Genomic DNA, 16,357 nt, shown 5'->3' with positions numbered 1-16,357 from the left:
TGTGTTTTTTAAATATTTTCTATCAAAATTAAGATTTTGGAGTGGCGAAGTCAAAATCCGGCGTTGATAGAGAGAGAGAGTGTGTGTCTTTAAAGTGAATTTAATAGTAGTTTTGTTCAAAGCTTTTCTACAAATTTGTTTTTTAAATATTTTCTATCAAAATTAAGATTTTGGAGTGGCGAAGTCAAAATCCGGCTTTGATTGAGAGAGAGAGAGAGAGAGAGAGAGTGTGTTTCCGTCACTCGGCACCTGGGTATATCTATCTCTATTTCTATCGGTGGTCTTGTGGTATCTAATCATTTGTGATATCTATGGTACCGTTGTTTTGTAGGTCGGGACTTCCTATCGATTATCCAATAGCCGAATAGGACACCGGATGTGTTTGAAAGGTCACCCTCGTCACCCGGCAAAATTGTCCAATCATTGTTCGTGCTCTTGATTCAGTAGTTCCACCTACACAGAGTTTAACCAATTAAATACTTACTAAGGCAACAAACCCCTTTCCAATAGGCTACAATAACGGAAGTTGCCTGAGACGTCAGAAATTACTTGAGTTGCTGAGATTCTCTATCCAATGGGCGATGAGGACGTACACACATTTCTTATAAATGACAAGGTGACGGTCTTTTGCGGTCTACGTTCATTGACTACCGCTGGGTACCAGAGAAGCTAATTCCGGACCCTCCCGAAAACGTAACTAACCGGTAATGTATGCTGTATATGGTCTTTCATTCATACACGGAGACTCGTCAGCTTTTTGATGCATCCGTCTATGACATTATTAGTTCTGCGTGAGCTGTCAGGAAAGGCTTCTAACTGCACTGTGGAGCACCATAGCTATGTCCGCCAATGGATGTCAGCTGATTCGCATGTCACTTCTTTGAGTCAATGTGTATAAACATTAGTTCCCTATTGTGCATCCATGCAAAAAATGGTTTTCTTGTCTCTCCACGAGATTTTCGGTCACACGCCATTGCGCGGCTGATTTACTTTGACTACTCATGGACTAGATAGATATAAGATGTCAGATTCCGTCTTCGGGCCTTCCGTGTTTCATTCAGGCACCTCCTGCAAGGACCCTGCAGTTCGAAGTTAAAATATAAATTCATCATCAGCCTTGCACGCAATGTATTGTGCGGAAAATACAGGTTTGATAGGTTTGCGCTCTCAACCGTCTATCGGCTGTCTGGTCCTTAGTATTACATTTTGACCTTCAGCTACGGTGGTTAGCTTAGCAACTTGATATTGGAACTGGCTAGCTCCGGCCGTGTGTCACACAAATGTGCCAGGACAACCAGTTGGGATGTAGATCAGTAATGAGGTCAGTGTTTTGATTACAGTAAAAATATTTTACGGCTTGTTTGTCAATCAAAACGCCCGATGAGAGCTTGGGCTGAAGTGTCCTCCAGGCTTCAGGAAATGGCGCCTGTGAGCAAGGGGAGCTGTAGCCTTTTCACCCCTCTTCATCGGTGAATTTAAAATCTCCAGTTGATCCCAGCAGTCGTTTGTTGACAATTGGATTAGCCTCATGGATGAGCTGTCCGGTAACGCACAATATTTCACACGTATTTCAGTCCTGCTTAGTTGGCAATATTAGCGTCATTATACCTCCGAAAACGTCCTTTGGGTGTTTTATCAGAATGTCCCCGAACGTGCAAACCCAACCCATAACTGCAATCACAAACTAATTCATGTTAATGTAGCATGCTCAAAAAATGTGATTATAAACTTAACTCAATGTTGAAGTTCCATTCTGGGACCCTGCGTGTAACAATGACTCAAATTGCAAATTGTCTCATTTTCTTAGGTCCTAGCCATGTATTCCTGTGCAAAGTTTGTCACTTCTCCTGCTGTGGTAAGTTTGCATGACCCATTTTGCTGAATGTTTCCGGCGAGTTCGCTCGAAAAATGCAAGTATAAGATCACAGGAGCTTTAAAAGCGAACTAAGCACCCCACATTTTAAAGCAACAATACATTATATGTAGCAACACAACACTACGATTTTAATATTACGTTTTATGGAGTAAGTTTAAGAACAGACAGTGATTGATTTCCTTATTCAACCCTGTGTAGACCAAGACGAAAAACATTCAGAGGTTGTCAGCGTTAAGTGTTGTAGCTTACATCAACTTGATTTGAATGATATCCATTAAAAAAAAAATTGTATCCAGATTGGCTCACAACTTATTTGGTACTTGTAGATGATGTTTATGATCGTATCTGTATCTTTTGTAAATGTTATGAAATGAATTCTGAAGCTTCTCATTGCTGAATATTTTACTAACTGGCTTTCTTGGTCATTAAAGCAGACAGGAATGGGTGAAATTGTGCCACATTATTTTAAATTGGCATTCTTGCGATTATGAAAAGATCTGAAAATGGCAGCCCCCATAAGTAGGTACACGAAGGCAGATACAAGGTTTTTAACATTTTAGAAAAAGTACTTAATAAATTTAACCCCTGCACACACAAAAAAAGCTATTGTGCCTGATTGTATTCAAAATACGATGTTTAAGCCTGAGTCACATGCAGTTAAAGTCCCACTGAGTGAGTCACTTCATTTTTGTGGATACATCAATATTTGCAACAAGAATCAAGTTTTTTAGCATACGGGTTACTGGTATGTAATTCTTGATGTAGACGTGACTCTCCTGTAAATATATGGAACTTTGTCCATGACACAGTCTCCATGACTTAGATGCTGGCAATGAAATTTCGCTTTGTGCTCTGGTTGCCCTCAAATACAGTTGCACTGAGGTGTCAGAAATCTAAGTAGTTCTCCATGATTGATAAAATGCAATAGTCCCGAACACAGTGTTTTCCCTCCTACTTGTAGTTTCATTTTACCCGTCCTGTGTGTTATGGATCTGGCGTTGGAGGTAGAGAGAGAGGCTTGGCAGCGGAAGTCTGAGTGGCTATCCATATTAGCCATTAGCTTGGCAGGTCCCCCTTCCCCCAATGTTAACTGTGCTGCCTCCGGCCACTCCAAACCTGACAACAATCCACAGATGCTTTTCGCTCTCTCCCATCTGAGATTTGCAAGTGCTAGACCTTTTGCACTGTATCCAATATCGAATAAATCCACTTGATCCACTTGGGGGACTGGCTGTTTTTGTGAATGACAAATGGTGCAATCCGGGGCATATCACAATCAAAGACAAACTCTGCAGCCGGGACATTGAGCTGCTAGCCATTAGCCTCAGGCCCCATTATCTCCCGAGGGAATTCTCACACGTCATAGCTGTGACAATGTACGTCCCCCCGTCGGCTAATGGTGATGCAGCGCGTGATGCCCTGATGACTGTCGTGAGCAGGCTGCAAACACAGTCCCCCAACGCCCTGCTGATCATCTCTGGGGACTTCAACCATGTCTCTCTGTCGTCCTCCCTTTCAACCTTCACGCAATATGAAACCTGTGCCACTAGAGACAATAAAATTTTGGACTTGTTTTATGCCAATACCAAGGAGGCATATAAACCCCTCCCCCTCCCCCCTCTTGGAAGAGGAGACCACAACTTGGTATTTCTCGAGCCTGTGTACAAACCACTGGTGCACAGGCAGCCAACTGTGACCAAAATGGTCAGGAAATGGTCCACGGAAGCTGAAGATGCTCTGCGGGACTGCTTCGACACGACCAGGTGGGAACTCTTCAGCGAGGTTAACGGGGAGGACATTGATGCACTCACTGACACCATCACGGACTACATAAACTTCTGTGAGGAGAACACCGTACCCACCAGAACTGTGCGGTGTTTTTCCAACAGCAAACCATGGATTAATCCCGACATAAAGGCCCTCCTGAAGGAGAAGAAGAGAGCTTTTATGTCGAGAGACAGAGAGGAGCTGAAGGCCGTGCAGATTCGGCTGAGAAGAAAGATCAGGGAGGGGAAGAAGATATACAGGATGAAATTGGAGGACCAGTTGCAGGCCAACAATGTCACTGGTGTCTGGAGGGGCCTGAAAACCATCTCAGGCCATGACAGCCCAAAGACATTGACTGAGAAGGACAAGAACTGGGCAGATGGACTGAACCGTTTTTTCAACCGTTTCGACCAGTCGTCTGTCCCTTCCCCCAACCACCAACTGCAACCACTCTCACTGAGGAGTTCTTCTCCTCCCCCTCCTCTTTCGACCAGCTCTCATCTACCCAGTCTGTCACCTGGTTCCTGCCTGTCCGTCACAACAGAGCAGGTGAGGAACCAACTGAGGAAGATGAATGTGAGAAAGGCAGCAGGTCCAGACAAGATCAGTTCCCGGCTCCTCAGGACCTGCTCTGACCAGCTGTGTGACATTGTCCAGCACATGTTCAACCTGAGCCTGAAGCTGGGCAGAGCTCCACAGCTGTGGAAAACTTCGTGCCTGGTCCCAGTGCCCAAGACCCCCCACCCTAAGGAGCTGAACAGCTCCAGACCGGTGGCGCTGACGTCTCATCTGATGAAGACGCTGGAGAGACTCGTCCTCGCCCACCTTCGACCGCTGGTGAGCCCGGCACTGGACCCGCTGCAGTTTGCCTATCGGCGTGGAAGACGCCATTATCTACCTCCTCCACTCAGTGCTGTCACACTTGGAGAAGGCTGGGAGCACTGTGAGAATCATGTTCTTTGATTTCTCCAGTGCCTTCAACACCATCCAGCCCAACTTGCTGGGAGGCAAACTGCAGAACGCCGGAGTGGACCACCATCTCACAGCATGGATCACAGACTACCTCACAAATCAGCCGCAGTACGTGAGGTTGCAGAGCTGTGAGTCGGACAGGCTTCTCTGCAGCACTGGAGCGCCGCAGGGGACTGTTCTGGCTCCATTCCTGTTCATCCTCTACACCTCGGACTTCAGACACGCCACTCCAAACTGCCACCTTCAGAAGTTCTCCGATGACTCTGCGATTGTTGGCCTCATTACAGAGGGGGACGATCGGGAGTACAGGGGAATGACGAAGGACTTTGTGGACTGGTGCCAGCAGAATCTCCTCCAGATCAACCCTAGGAAAACTAAGGAGTTGGTTGTGGATTTCTGCAGGAAACAGTCCTCACCAGCACCGATGAACATCCAGGGTATGGACATAGAGAGGGTGACCTCCTACAAGTACCTAGGTGTTCTTCTGAACAACAAACTGGACTGGTCTACAAACACGGACACCCTGATTAGGAAAGGACAGAGCCGACTCTTCCTACTCAGGAAACTGAGGTCTTCTGGGGTTCAGGGGTCGCTCCTTAAGACTTTCTATAACTTGGTGGTGGCCTCGGCCATCCATTATGGCATTGTCTGCTGGTCAGGCAGCATCTCAGCCCGGGACAGAAAGAGACTGGAGCGACTGGTCAGGAAGGCCAGTTCTGTCCTGGGCTGCTCCCTTGACACTCTGGAGGAGGTGGGCAACAGAAGGATGCTAACTAAGCTAAAAGCTATGATGGACAGTCCCTCTCCAGCCCGCCCTGACAGCACTAGGTAGCTCCTTCAGCCAGAGACTGTTACACCCGCGCTGCAAGAAGGAGAGATACCGACGCTCGTTCCTACCAACTGCTGTCAGGCTGCTGAATAAAAAATAGCAACAATATTATTAATAATAATTAAATGATGTGGAAAGCAACTGTAAATAGCACTGCGATTTATCCATTTTGTATTTATATTGCACTTAATTGAACGGTGTTTGTTTGTTTTTTCTTCTTTCTGCCTACATTCTTGCTGCTGGAGGCTGTAAATTTCCCCAGTGTGGGACAAATAAAGGATCTTATCTTATCTTGATTGTCGTATACAGCAACCAAGGTAAAAAGTACAGTTAAAAAGAAAAAGGCAAGGCTTGTTATTACTCTCCGTTAGCCACCACCTTTGAGGCGGGGGCCACGGCCGTCAAGGTGGGTGACCACCAAGGCTCCAGCTCTGGCTCTTATTTAAGTGAATGGGACCCAGCCAGTGGTGCATGTCCTCTCAATCTTTTTCCCCCTCGTTTCAATATTAGTTTTTTAGCTGGTTGCATGTGTACAACATATAATTATTTTTTTTCAGTAAACACATGAAGTTTGGCCGCATCATAGAGCCCCGGACATGGAAAGCTGAGCATAATTCAAGCTATTCCAACTCCTCCAGGAAGGATTATTTTTGTCAATATGACACTGACCTTGAAACAAAAGTTTGTAACACCCTGAAACGCCATAATGTGACATTTTTTAAAATGCACTGGTGTTATTTATTATTATTATTATTATTATTATAACATATATTTTTTAAGGCTGTCTATTTTCAATTTCTATTTTGGCACATCTTGAAGACTGCAAACCTTTTGGATATGACGTAATAGTGCCCCCACATGGTTGCTGACAGGTTGTGGATTGTTTTTTTGTAAATATGCTGTATATATTCTGTAATAACATTGACATTTTAAAGTGACTGAACTATGTGACTTCTAGTCACTTAAGGCTTACTTTTTCTCCCAAATCAAGGAGAATGCGAGGTATTATTTCAAATAATTTGATATCTTTATCAAGGAAGATTCTTGCATTTAAATATGAATGAAACAGGCATGATTTCTGAGTGTGTGACTCCTGTCTGTTAAATGTGATGTAGCTGCGTGGGGGGTCCAGAGTCCTTGCCCGGCCAGTCGCTGTCTCCGTTTTTAACAGACCCGAAGCTACAGTGGAGCAGCAGCAGGTAAGAACTCGTAATCATGCACACACAGTTACTCAATCTTAATTTATCAATTTTATATGGTATATCAGCACACAGACTTGTTCTGCCTAAAGACCCAAGGATCAAGAAGTGTAGATTTTTTTCCATAGTATTTCTTGTTGTGGGTTAATTGTCTTGTTGAAACTCTTGTGCTGTGTACCAACTCCCATCCCACACATTGCTGGGGCAACAGCGAATCCATCTTGTTGTTCAAATGGCAACCATTGACTGGATTATGACAATCTCGTTTCCCGCCTCACTGAGGACAAACACCCTCACCCCTGCGAACAACTTTACAGCGGAATCAAGTACATCTTTGAAAGAAGCTCAAGCTCTTATCGGACTGAAAAAGACCGCACATAGCGATTCAATTGCATTATCACTAGGGATTGAAAGATTAAATTACAGAGCCACTGAATTACACATTTACACACACTCATACAGAAATTAGCTGTGCATTATTAGAATCGAGAACCGGGCAGATGAATAAAGATTTACTTTCATCCATCCATTTTCCGTTCGGCTTTATCCTCACACGGGTCGCTGGGGATGCTAGAGCCTATCCCAGCTGTCTTTGGGCAGTAGGCGGGGGACACCCTGAACCGGGTGCCAGCCAATCGCAGGGCACACAGAGACGAACAACCATCCACGCTCACACTCACACCTAGGGACAATTCAGAGTGTTCAATCAGCCTGCCATGCATGTTTTTGGAATGTGGAGGAAACCGGAGTAGCCGGAGAAAACCCACGCAGGCCCAGGGAGAACATGCAAACTCCACACAGGAAGCCCACAACCGGGATCGAACCCACGACCTGTGCACTGTGAGGTTGACGCGCTAACCACTGGAGCACAGGGCTGCCCTAAGGATTTACTTGGTTGTTTAAATTTAGTCTTGATGGCGTAGCCAGGCACTTTACACAGGGATGAGATTTTTCCGCTTTTTGGCGGAATTCCGCTTTTTTTCCAGTCAAAATGGACCTATTTTATATTGCTGCAAATCCGTAAAAAAATTCTGCGGGGGGGGGGGGGCGGCGGTCCGGACTTGTCTTCGGCAGATTCGGGGCTCGTAATGTTTACAACGTTTGCAAGCATCCATTTTGAATCCCGTTTTTTATCGCGAACCGCTAGTTTGTCGTTACTTCCTATATGGGCTAAAACCAATGTCTTACTTGTTGTGATTGGTCGCTACATCGGCAAATGCAGAGTCACAACCAATTCGTGTGTGCCTTCCTAAACCCCTTTCTCGCGAATGCCAAATGTTATCGAGACTTGTGACGAAGCTAAAGTGCGTCAGATAGATGCGGATCTGAAAAACACGTTTCGATGGGACTGGTTGGATAGAAAGCTGACGGTGTCCCCAGTAGGAAACAGTAAAGAGGAACCATTGTCTGTGCTTGTTCGTGAAATAGCTCAATGTCGTCAGTAAAGCTCTGTGTACAGTGTGTGACGATGCCATTCTATATGATCGAGATGATGGAAAGCTTTACTGGAGTCGCGCAACCTCGGTGAAACACCAAAAACAGACATTTCTACTGAAAAGTAAGTACTCAATCTCAAGCGCTTTTCGACAGCCGGGAGCATGTGTAAAAACAAGAGGAGTTGGCTAAAAAGAGAGTGAAAAAGACAGAGGACCAATAAGCTTTTAGCGCTTCCTAAAAAGCTTAAAATGAAGAGAAAATAAAGTATTATACCTCATGAAACTGTATAGTGTTGTATATACTGTAAATAGACATCCACTTTATATAATAAAATACATTCATAACCCATATATAGTAAACGGTGTGGGACTTCACTATCACTGTATGAGGTAAGAATCAACAGCTTTTGATCACATTTACACAACACTTGATGAATACAAGTAATGAACAAATCTTAAATATGTCGGGGAATGTGTTTCCTTTTTTAGTTTTGATTTTGAGCAGCAAATTTGAAGTTGCATGTTCGTGCTCACCAGGAATGCATAAACAAAATTTCACTTGAAAGAATAGTGAACAATCTTGGGATTTTTTTCTATTAAAGTTTCAAATAGTGTGTAAATTGAATACACTTCATCTTCAGCATGTTTCGTGCCACTTTTGTAAGTGGCCCCGGCGGCCCTGTCCCGACCACGCCCCCGTCCTGGCCTCGCCCCTTCCGCTTTTTTCATCACTAGCCACTCTCATCCCTTTTTACAGTAGTGGTCCCCAACCACTGGACCGCAGATGCATGTAGACAAATGGGGGAGTCTATACAGTATGTCAACATCCGTCACAACCCCACGCCTCCACGGCCCATTGATTAGCCTTCCAAAGGGACTGGGTGACTTTTATGTACCAGAATAATATAACCAGTTGTGAGCATTTACTCTTTCAGGCTGGCAGTGATGTGTAAGACGGCAGCCAATCACTTGACCTTTTCCTGCTCTACTTCCATTTGCAAGTTTAAAAAGTAAACAAGAGTAAGAAGTAAACAAAGACCGAATGTGGAGATAAATGCACAGTGGAGGGCGGCCACAATTTGACATGATCCTCCCTATTCTGATGAGAAATTCCTCACCACCAGTTGTGTGATGGTATCACCCAAGTGAGAAGAAGCCCTTGTGCAAGGGAAGTCCACAAAAACTGGTTACGCAACAATCCTGTTGGATCATTTGAGCAAGTACTCCCGAAGTGATTATGTCGAAATCATGAATCTTTCCGTTCGCCTCTTACAGAGGGTGGACGCTTGTTGCTCTGCTCCTCTTCTCTACCCCTTATTTTCCCTGCCATTCTTGATCGCTTTTTTTTTTTTTTTTTAAATAGTCTTCAGTTACCTTCGTTTTCCGGAGTTGCTGACTGTTGGAGATCATCTGAAATTTGTTTGGGAAATCATCTCATGCTACCTCATTACGCCTGTAATACTGATTACTACTGCCCCCAAAATAACTTTAAATAGATTAGAAATCCCAAGGGAAATTACACATTGTCACTTACACATGAACAAAAAGTGTCACATTATTAACAGAATAAAATGCAAACATCGTTTAACATAAAACAAGAATCAGAGCTCTATTCAACAATGTGAGGACCGCATGCTCTCCTGCTCCTTCCGGAAGTTGCTGCCTTATACAGCCTGATGGCCCGAGGGACAAACGAGACCCAAAGTCTCTCCGTAGAGACACCCCAGTTAGCGGAACCTGGAGCTCACGTAGCTCCTCAGAAGGGAGAAGATGGGCGTACATTGGGTGGGTGGCTCTTATTGGAAAGGATGGCCCTCATCTGAGAGAGCTTCTTCTCACCCAAGTCCAAACCCAGACCCACGACACAGCCTGCCGAGGCAAACTAATGTGCCGTGGGAGATTTTGCGTTTCGTTTGAGTCTGAAAAGGATGAATTACAAATATATATGTTCATCTTTCTTTGCCAGCGACATACAGAAATTGTCAGAACAATTAAATGCACTTCCATTAGATTACAAAATAAAATAAAACTGCACAGTATATCCGCATATTGCCAATCATACACCTGACTAAGTAAAGGCTTTCTTGCAGTTTCATGTGCAATTAAATGGAAAGCAATTTCATTTAAATAGAGATGGGCTCAACAGGGTGGTTAGTGCATCGACCTCACAGTGCAAAGGTATCGGGTTCAATGCCAGCTCTGGCTTCCCTGTGTGGAGTTTGCATGTTCTCCTTGGGCCTGCGTGGGTTTTCTCTGGGTACTCCGGTTTCCTCCCATATTCCAAAAAAAGTGCATGGCAGGCTGATTGAACACTCTAAATTGTCCCTGGGTGTGAGTATGAGCGCGGATGGTTGTTCGTCTTTGTGTGCCCTGCGATTGGCTGCAAACCGGTTCAGGGTGTCCCCTGCCTACTGCCCGAAGACAGCTGGGATAGGCTCCAGCACCCCCCACGACCCTTGTGAGATGGGATCAACATTTCAATATTCTGGATTTTTGTGACATTCATTTGTTGGTCTTCTATGTTCTGTGACCTGTACAGCAAAATAGCTACTGTAACTTGGCTGAATAAAAGTTGGGAAAGACAAATGGTGTGGTTCACTTGCCTGATTTGGGTTCAGTTTCACCTCATTAAATAAGTGTAAATAGTTGTTTCTGCGACCTGTGATTAAATGGTGATCGTCCAGCCAGGTCTGCATGTAAAATCTTTCTCTTTTATGTTGGTAATAAAAAAAATGTTGGGGGGGTGTGGTACTTGTCCTTTTCAGGCCCTGTTGCCGATAAGTCAGTCATCAGTCCTGACCCGCGCTTTCCAGACCAGTGCGGTCTCTCGGGACATTGACACTGCTGCAAAGTTCATTGGTGCCGGTGCTGCCACAGTGGGAGTTGCTGGTTCTGGAGCTGGAATTGGAACAGTTTTTGGTAGCCTCATCATTGGCTATGCTAGGTAAGTAATTATTATATATATTTTTTTCACAAGTCAATTTTATTTATTATTGGTTCTAGCCCTGCTCTTCTGATTATGTAATTAAACTTGGTACATTTTCATCCACACGAAAGGGGTGTTCACACGGCACACCTTTGCTCCGGCGCTGCACCGATGTATTTTGTTGCGATATATTTTGCACCGCAGCAAATTGTGTGGAGCGTTCACACGTACAAAGCCGCTGAGCGTGTCAGCACCGGCCGGCACAGCGTTGGTGCAGCCCCACTTGCGTTCACGCGGCAATTTCTGCAGCGGAGCAAAACGACAGAAAACAAATGAGCTGTCGTGTTGGTTCTTTTTAAAACGTATACACAACTCAAGCGACTACTGGACAGGCACGTCCTTCTCCTTCTCGGTCTCCGTGCCTTCTGCTCGAGAGTGACCGCCCCCGAAAACGTAAATCAACGATGACTTCAATGACACTCAGAAAAGCAACCACGTAATGCGCCAAACAGAGAACCAAGAGAGGAAATCACAAAATAAATTATATGGGGCGCGGGGGGTTGTGAACACACAACAAAGGAACAAACTACACAAACAACTTCGAGACAGTCCAGTCTCCTACAAAAGGAAAGATGTTACCAGCCAAGTCTTTTGTCGTTATTAAACAAACACATGACGGAAGTCCGACAGAGCACGAAAGCAACGCATTCTCGCCATACGTACTCTTCACAAGCATTTGCTCTGGAGCAAATTTAACCCAGTTGCGTTCACACGTGCAAATTTACATGGGTGCTGCTTCGCTAACGAGCATTTGCTCCGGAGCAAATTTTTAAACCACCTCCCTGAGGTGGATCAAATTTGGTCCAGTGTAAGCTGTTTTCCGGGGCTACGCCGGAGCTAATTTGCACGTGTGAACGCTCTACTGGGGCAGCCCCGGCGTAGCACCGGACCAAATCTTGCCGTGTGAACACCCCTCTTATCAGAGTTTTAAAATGCGCGTAACCACCTGACAATGTTCATTTTTATTTAAAAAGAGAAAAAAAAAGATGGTCTAATGCACACCTAAATTTCTTAGCAGGCTTTCTGTGCATACATAAAATATTTGATATGTGGAGGGAAAAAGAGTTGGAGGTGTTTTGGATTGTCCAAAAAAAAAAAATCTGTCCGCGTCACAAAGTACAATTACATTGCGTTGTAATCTATCCATCCATCCATCTTCTACCGCCGTTCGCAAGGCTGCAGCTTTAGCAGGGAAGACTTCCCTCTCCCCAGCCACTTCTTTCAGCTCTTCCCGAGGGATCCCAAGGTGTTCCCAGGCCAGCTGGACGACATCTCCAGCGTGTCCTGGGTCGTCCCTGGGAGGAGTTCAGGAGGCATCCTAATCAGATGCCCGAGCCACGTAATCTGGCTCCTCTTAACTCTGAGCCCCTCCCGGATGACCGAGCTTCTCACCCTATCTCTAAGGGAGAGCCCGGACACCCTGCGGAGTAAAATCATTTCGGCCGATTGCATCTGGGATCTCGTTCTTTTGGTCACAACCCATAGCTCGTGACCATTGTAATCCACAATGGTTAAACATATACCAAAAAGCTATGCCTTAAGGAGCGACTTCATTTTTAGGACGGACAGTCGATACTTTTGTCTGAGTTAGGCAGAGTAACAATGGTTGGCGCGGTATCTGTATACTTGTCCATTGAGCTGGAGCATCTTCAAATTCTCGTTTTCGCCGAGGAAATTTCCTTTGCTATCCTATCCAAGCAAGATGACCTGGAAGTACTTGTCGGATAAGATTGTTCAAAGGCTGAGGAAAGGTACCTGTATGCAACCTTTAAGGCCCCTCGAGTATATGATATGTTACTCCTGACCAACCCTAACCCGCAATTGTTTACGACAGCAACTTTGAAAGCAACAGGACGCCAGCATACTTGATTGACTACGTGAAGACGCTCAAGTTTCACACTCAAGACTTTTTGTCACATGTGGATAGTAAATGAGGCCAAGAAATACCTGTTCCAAGCAAAAGGAAAGGTGTGTTTCCACACAAACAGAAATAACAGGATAAACACCGTTTCGAAATGTATTCCTGAATGGGCAATTTCAAAATAAATGGAAAACATCAGTGACCCTTCACAAAAACAGTATTTATCTCATTCATTTTATTACGCTATTTTACAAGTAAAATCCACAAGCTAGAGTCTTATGTCAGTAATACTGTGTGCTGTGGCACGATGACGTCAGTTTGGAAACACAAAGCTGAATTTGTTTCGCAGCAGTGATTTCCTTTTCAATGCCCTCATTGACCAGATGACGCAATCCATCAGAAGGAAAGGTGGCCATGCCCTTTCATCGCTGCGCGTTAAAATTTCGTCTTGAAAACTCTTGTTTTTTTTTTTTGTTTTGTCAAGTGACCTCGTAAATAAGTGAAATTCAAGGCTCTTGCCTTTGCATTCTTGATGCCTGTATCTTTATACACATTGAATCCTTGAATACTCTTCCCTCTTTATCATATTTATTTCATCATGTGTTGTTTTCATAAGTCTTGATACTTACTGGGCTAACGGAGGACCTCTGCGATTGTATTTTCTGCCATGTCGTGGAAATGTGCGGTGGGAATGTCATTTAAAAAAGAAATCTTTGGCTCTTTCTGTCCTTGAATTTTGAGGAAAAAAATCTTTGAATCCTTAAAGACTTGACTTTAAACATAACTTCAAAGAACAACAATTAAATACATTAGTAATAAGAGAACATCAAAATAAAACAAAGATAGCAGCTGTCACTGCACATTTTGGCCCAATGGGGGCAGTGTGCTGACACGCATGGATGGCGTACACCAGTGGTCCCCAAACCTTTTCCTGTGAGGGCCACATAACCTTTCGCTTCTCTGATGGGGGGGTCAGTTTGTAACGGCAAAAGTGTGACTGCAAGAGTACCTAGACGTAAAAATGTATTGTTTCCCAGAAACCCACACAAAATCAAATAACTTTTTTTGATACACTCGCGGTATTAAAGACGTCTTTCTTCTCGGGACACACCACCTCTGCGACAGCATTCATGCATTTCTTGACAAACTCTCCTTACCGCTGCTTGCTATCAGTTGAGCAAACCGAAAGCTAGCCCATACAGATGGCTGGTTCAGCTGAGCTTGGCGTACAAATGTATTTTGCTGAGCTAACGTTCCTCTTTTTAGCGTTGACAGTTTGTCTGCTCTCATTTGCCCATTCAAAAAATCTTACTTGTTGTTGTGGCGGGATTCATAGTGTCTCCGCAGATTGTATTCTTTGAATACCGCCACCGACAGATGAGACAGACAATCTTTTCTTTGCATTGAAAAAAAAATCGTTTCTCCATTTTGGGTTAAATTCCCTGTATTCTGAATAATTTTTTTTTCTCTTACCTCACCTTTTCGCCATGATTACGTTCTCTTTGAGAGGGACGGGTTTCGGATTTTTTTTTCTGGGGTTGCCAGATAACGGCACAGACCGCAGAAGGATGGAACAAATGTCACCTTATACTGTATGTGTTTATGAAATTGTTACTAGCTAATAGTTAATCATGAAAATAGTTCATAACTAAGGGATATTTTATTGCAAAAGCCAAATTTTATGATAAAATACAAATATACATAGATGAAAAATAAATCAAAAGACTCTCTGGTATTGTTCAGGGGGGCCGGACCAAATGTGGAGGCGGGCCGGATACGGCCCGCGGGCCGTAGTTTGGTGACCATTGGCGTACACACTTAGAATGCGAACAATACAATAACATCTTTTGAACTTCCATCCATCCATTTGCTACCGCTTATCCAGGGCCAGGTCAGCACTTCCAAATCTGAAACAATGGTCCTCAGTCGGAAAAGGGTGGAGTGCCCCCTCCGGGTCGGGGAGGAGATCTTGCCCCAAGTGGAGGAGTTTAAGTATCTTGGGGTCTTGTTCATGAGTGAGGGCAGGAGGGAGCGAGAGATCGACAGGCAGATCGGTGCAGCGTCTGCTGTGATCTTTTGAACTTCATGAACAACTGTTTTTTCCACAGCTTGGGAAACTTTGTGCCTTTGAGTCGTATCTTACCTCTGTATGTGTTTCCACAGCATTTGTATGTAAATATTTGCTATTTGAAGGAATATCACTCCCGAAGTTGATGCTTATTTCCCGTTAGCACGTCAATTAGATTTTACATTGACTTTAGCATTAGTGGTCATGTTTTTAAAATTAGCTATTTATTGTATTTAAATATACAATGTGTGTAATTCTTTTTGTTGTGCATTCAGTGTTATATTCAACTCCAACTTGGTGTCGTTAAACGGCTTAAAGCACGCTCGGGAACTGCAGAATCACATACGCTACACACTCGCAAGCAACATTGTGCATTCAGGGTACTTTCACAGCGTCTGGAACTTCTAAGCGCATCATTCCGTTCTGCACATCAATCGTTTTTCTTCAATGAGAACATTTTCAAGATTGAAAGAAGCCCAAATCAAAATCCCGATTAAAATTGTGATTAATATTCCAGTTCTATTATATGATACAGTATATGAATATTAGCATAAATGTAATCTGCTTGACACCTGGCACTGAAATCTCCTCTCTTCTCTGCAGGAACCCCTCCCTAAAGCAACAACTTTTCTCCTACGCCATCTTGGGCTTTGCTCTATCTGAGGCTATGGGTCTCTTCTGTCTGATGGTGGCATTCCTTATCCTGTTTGCCATGTAAATCTGGAAATCTGGAAACACTCATACCTTCAGCGTCCTTTTACCCCTCTCCCATCGCCTCTCCATCGAAGTTACCCTCCCTCCATTCAACAAGAGGGAGTGTGGATGTTCCAGAACAGGAACTCTAAAGGCGCTGATGGGCCATTCCAATCAACAGAAGTTAGAGTTGAGGCTGATACACCTCAGTATACATTTTTATGTTCTGTACACATTTTTCTTGAAGACCATTTCAGTTGAAAAATATCTTAAATAAATGGTTGGAACAAACGTGTTCTTTAGTTTGCCTTTTGTTGAGAAACCTTTTTTTGTAACGTTTCCATCCTTCATGTTGTATTTTTATTTGGACGGTAGTCTAATTCTACAATAGCATGTTCTTAATGAGGATGATGCTAAGGGTTATCCATCATCCTATTTATTCTTTTGAAAGGGAAACTCCGCTCGGATGCTTCCAAATTGCATACCACCGAACCTGATCGTTCACATTCAAGGGCACTGTATAACACATGAGTACATCACTCAAATTTTAGTAAATATTTTATTATAGTTCCTAATTGTTTCACTATACAGCACCAGTCGTTCTTTCCAACCTACCAGTCCTTGTACATTGCACATAATGAAAAAAATAATCTTCGAGAGAGGAAGATAA

General features: G+C 44.0%; 1 protein-coding gene across 2 annotated transcripts; it reads left to right on the top strand.

The window, feature by feature from the left end:
• Positions 1–543: 543 nt before the first annotated feature.
• atp5mc1 (ATP synthase membrane subunit c locus 1) lies at positions 544–15,978 on the top strand. 2 transcript variants are annotated; one of them, XM_086132543.1, is made up of 5 exons: positions 544–704; positions 1,808–1,855; positions 6,560–6,643; positions 10,845–11,023; positions 15,598–15,978. In XM_086132543.1, the coding sequence occupies exons 2-5, from the start codon at positions 1,817–1,819 to the stop codon at positions 15,710–15,712; spliced, it is 417 nt and encodes a 138-aa protein (XP_085988669.1). In that variant the 5' UTR covers positions 544–704; positions 1,808–1,816; the 3' UTR covers positions 15,713–15,978. The 2 variants fall into 2 exon arrangements, with proteins under 2 accessions (XP_085988669.1, XP_085988670.1); XM_086132544.1 differs by having other exon boundaries at positions 580–693.
• The last annotated feature ends 379 nt before the right edge of the window (positions 15,979–16,357 follow it).

Source organism: Hippocampus guttulatus, chromosome 16, assembly GCF_054856545.1.
Source record: "Hippocampus guttulatus isolate MCC_2025c chromosome 16, RoL_Hgut_1.0, whole genome shotgun sequence".
Taxonomy (NCBI): domain Eukaryota; kingdom Metazoa; phylum Chordata; class Actinopteri; order Syngnathiformes; family Syngnathidae; genus Hippocampus; species Hippocampus guttulatus.
This window is presented reverse-complemented; position numbering and strand designations above follow the sequence as displayed.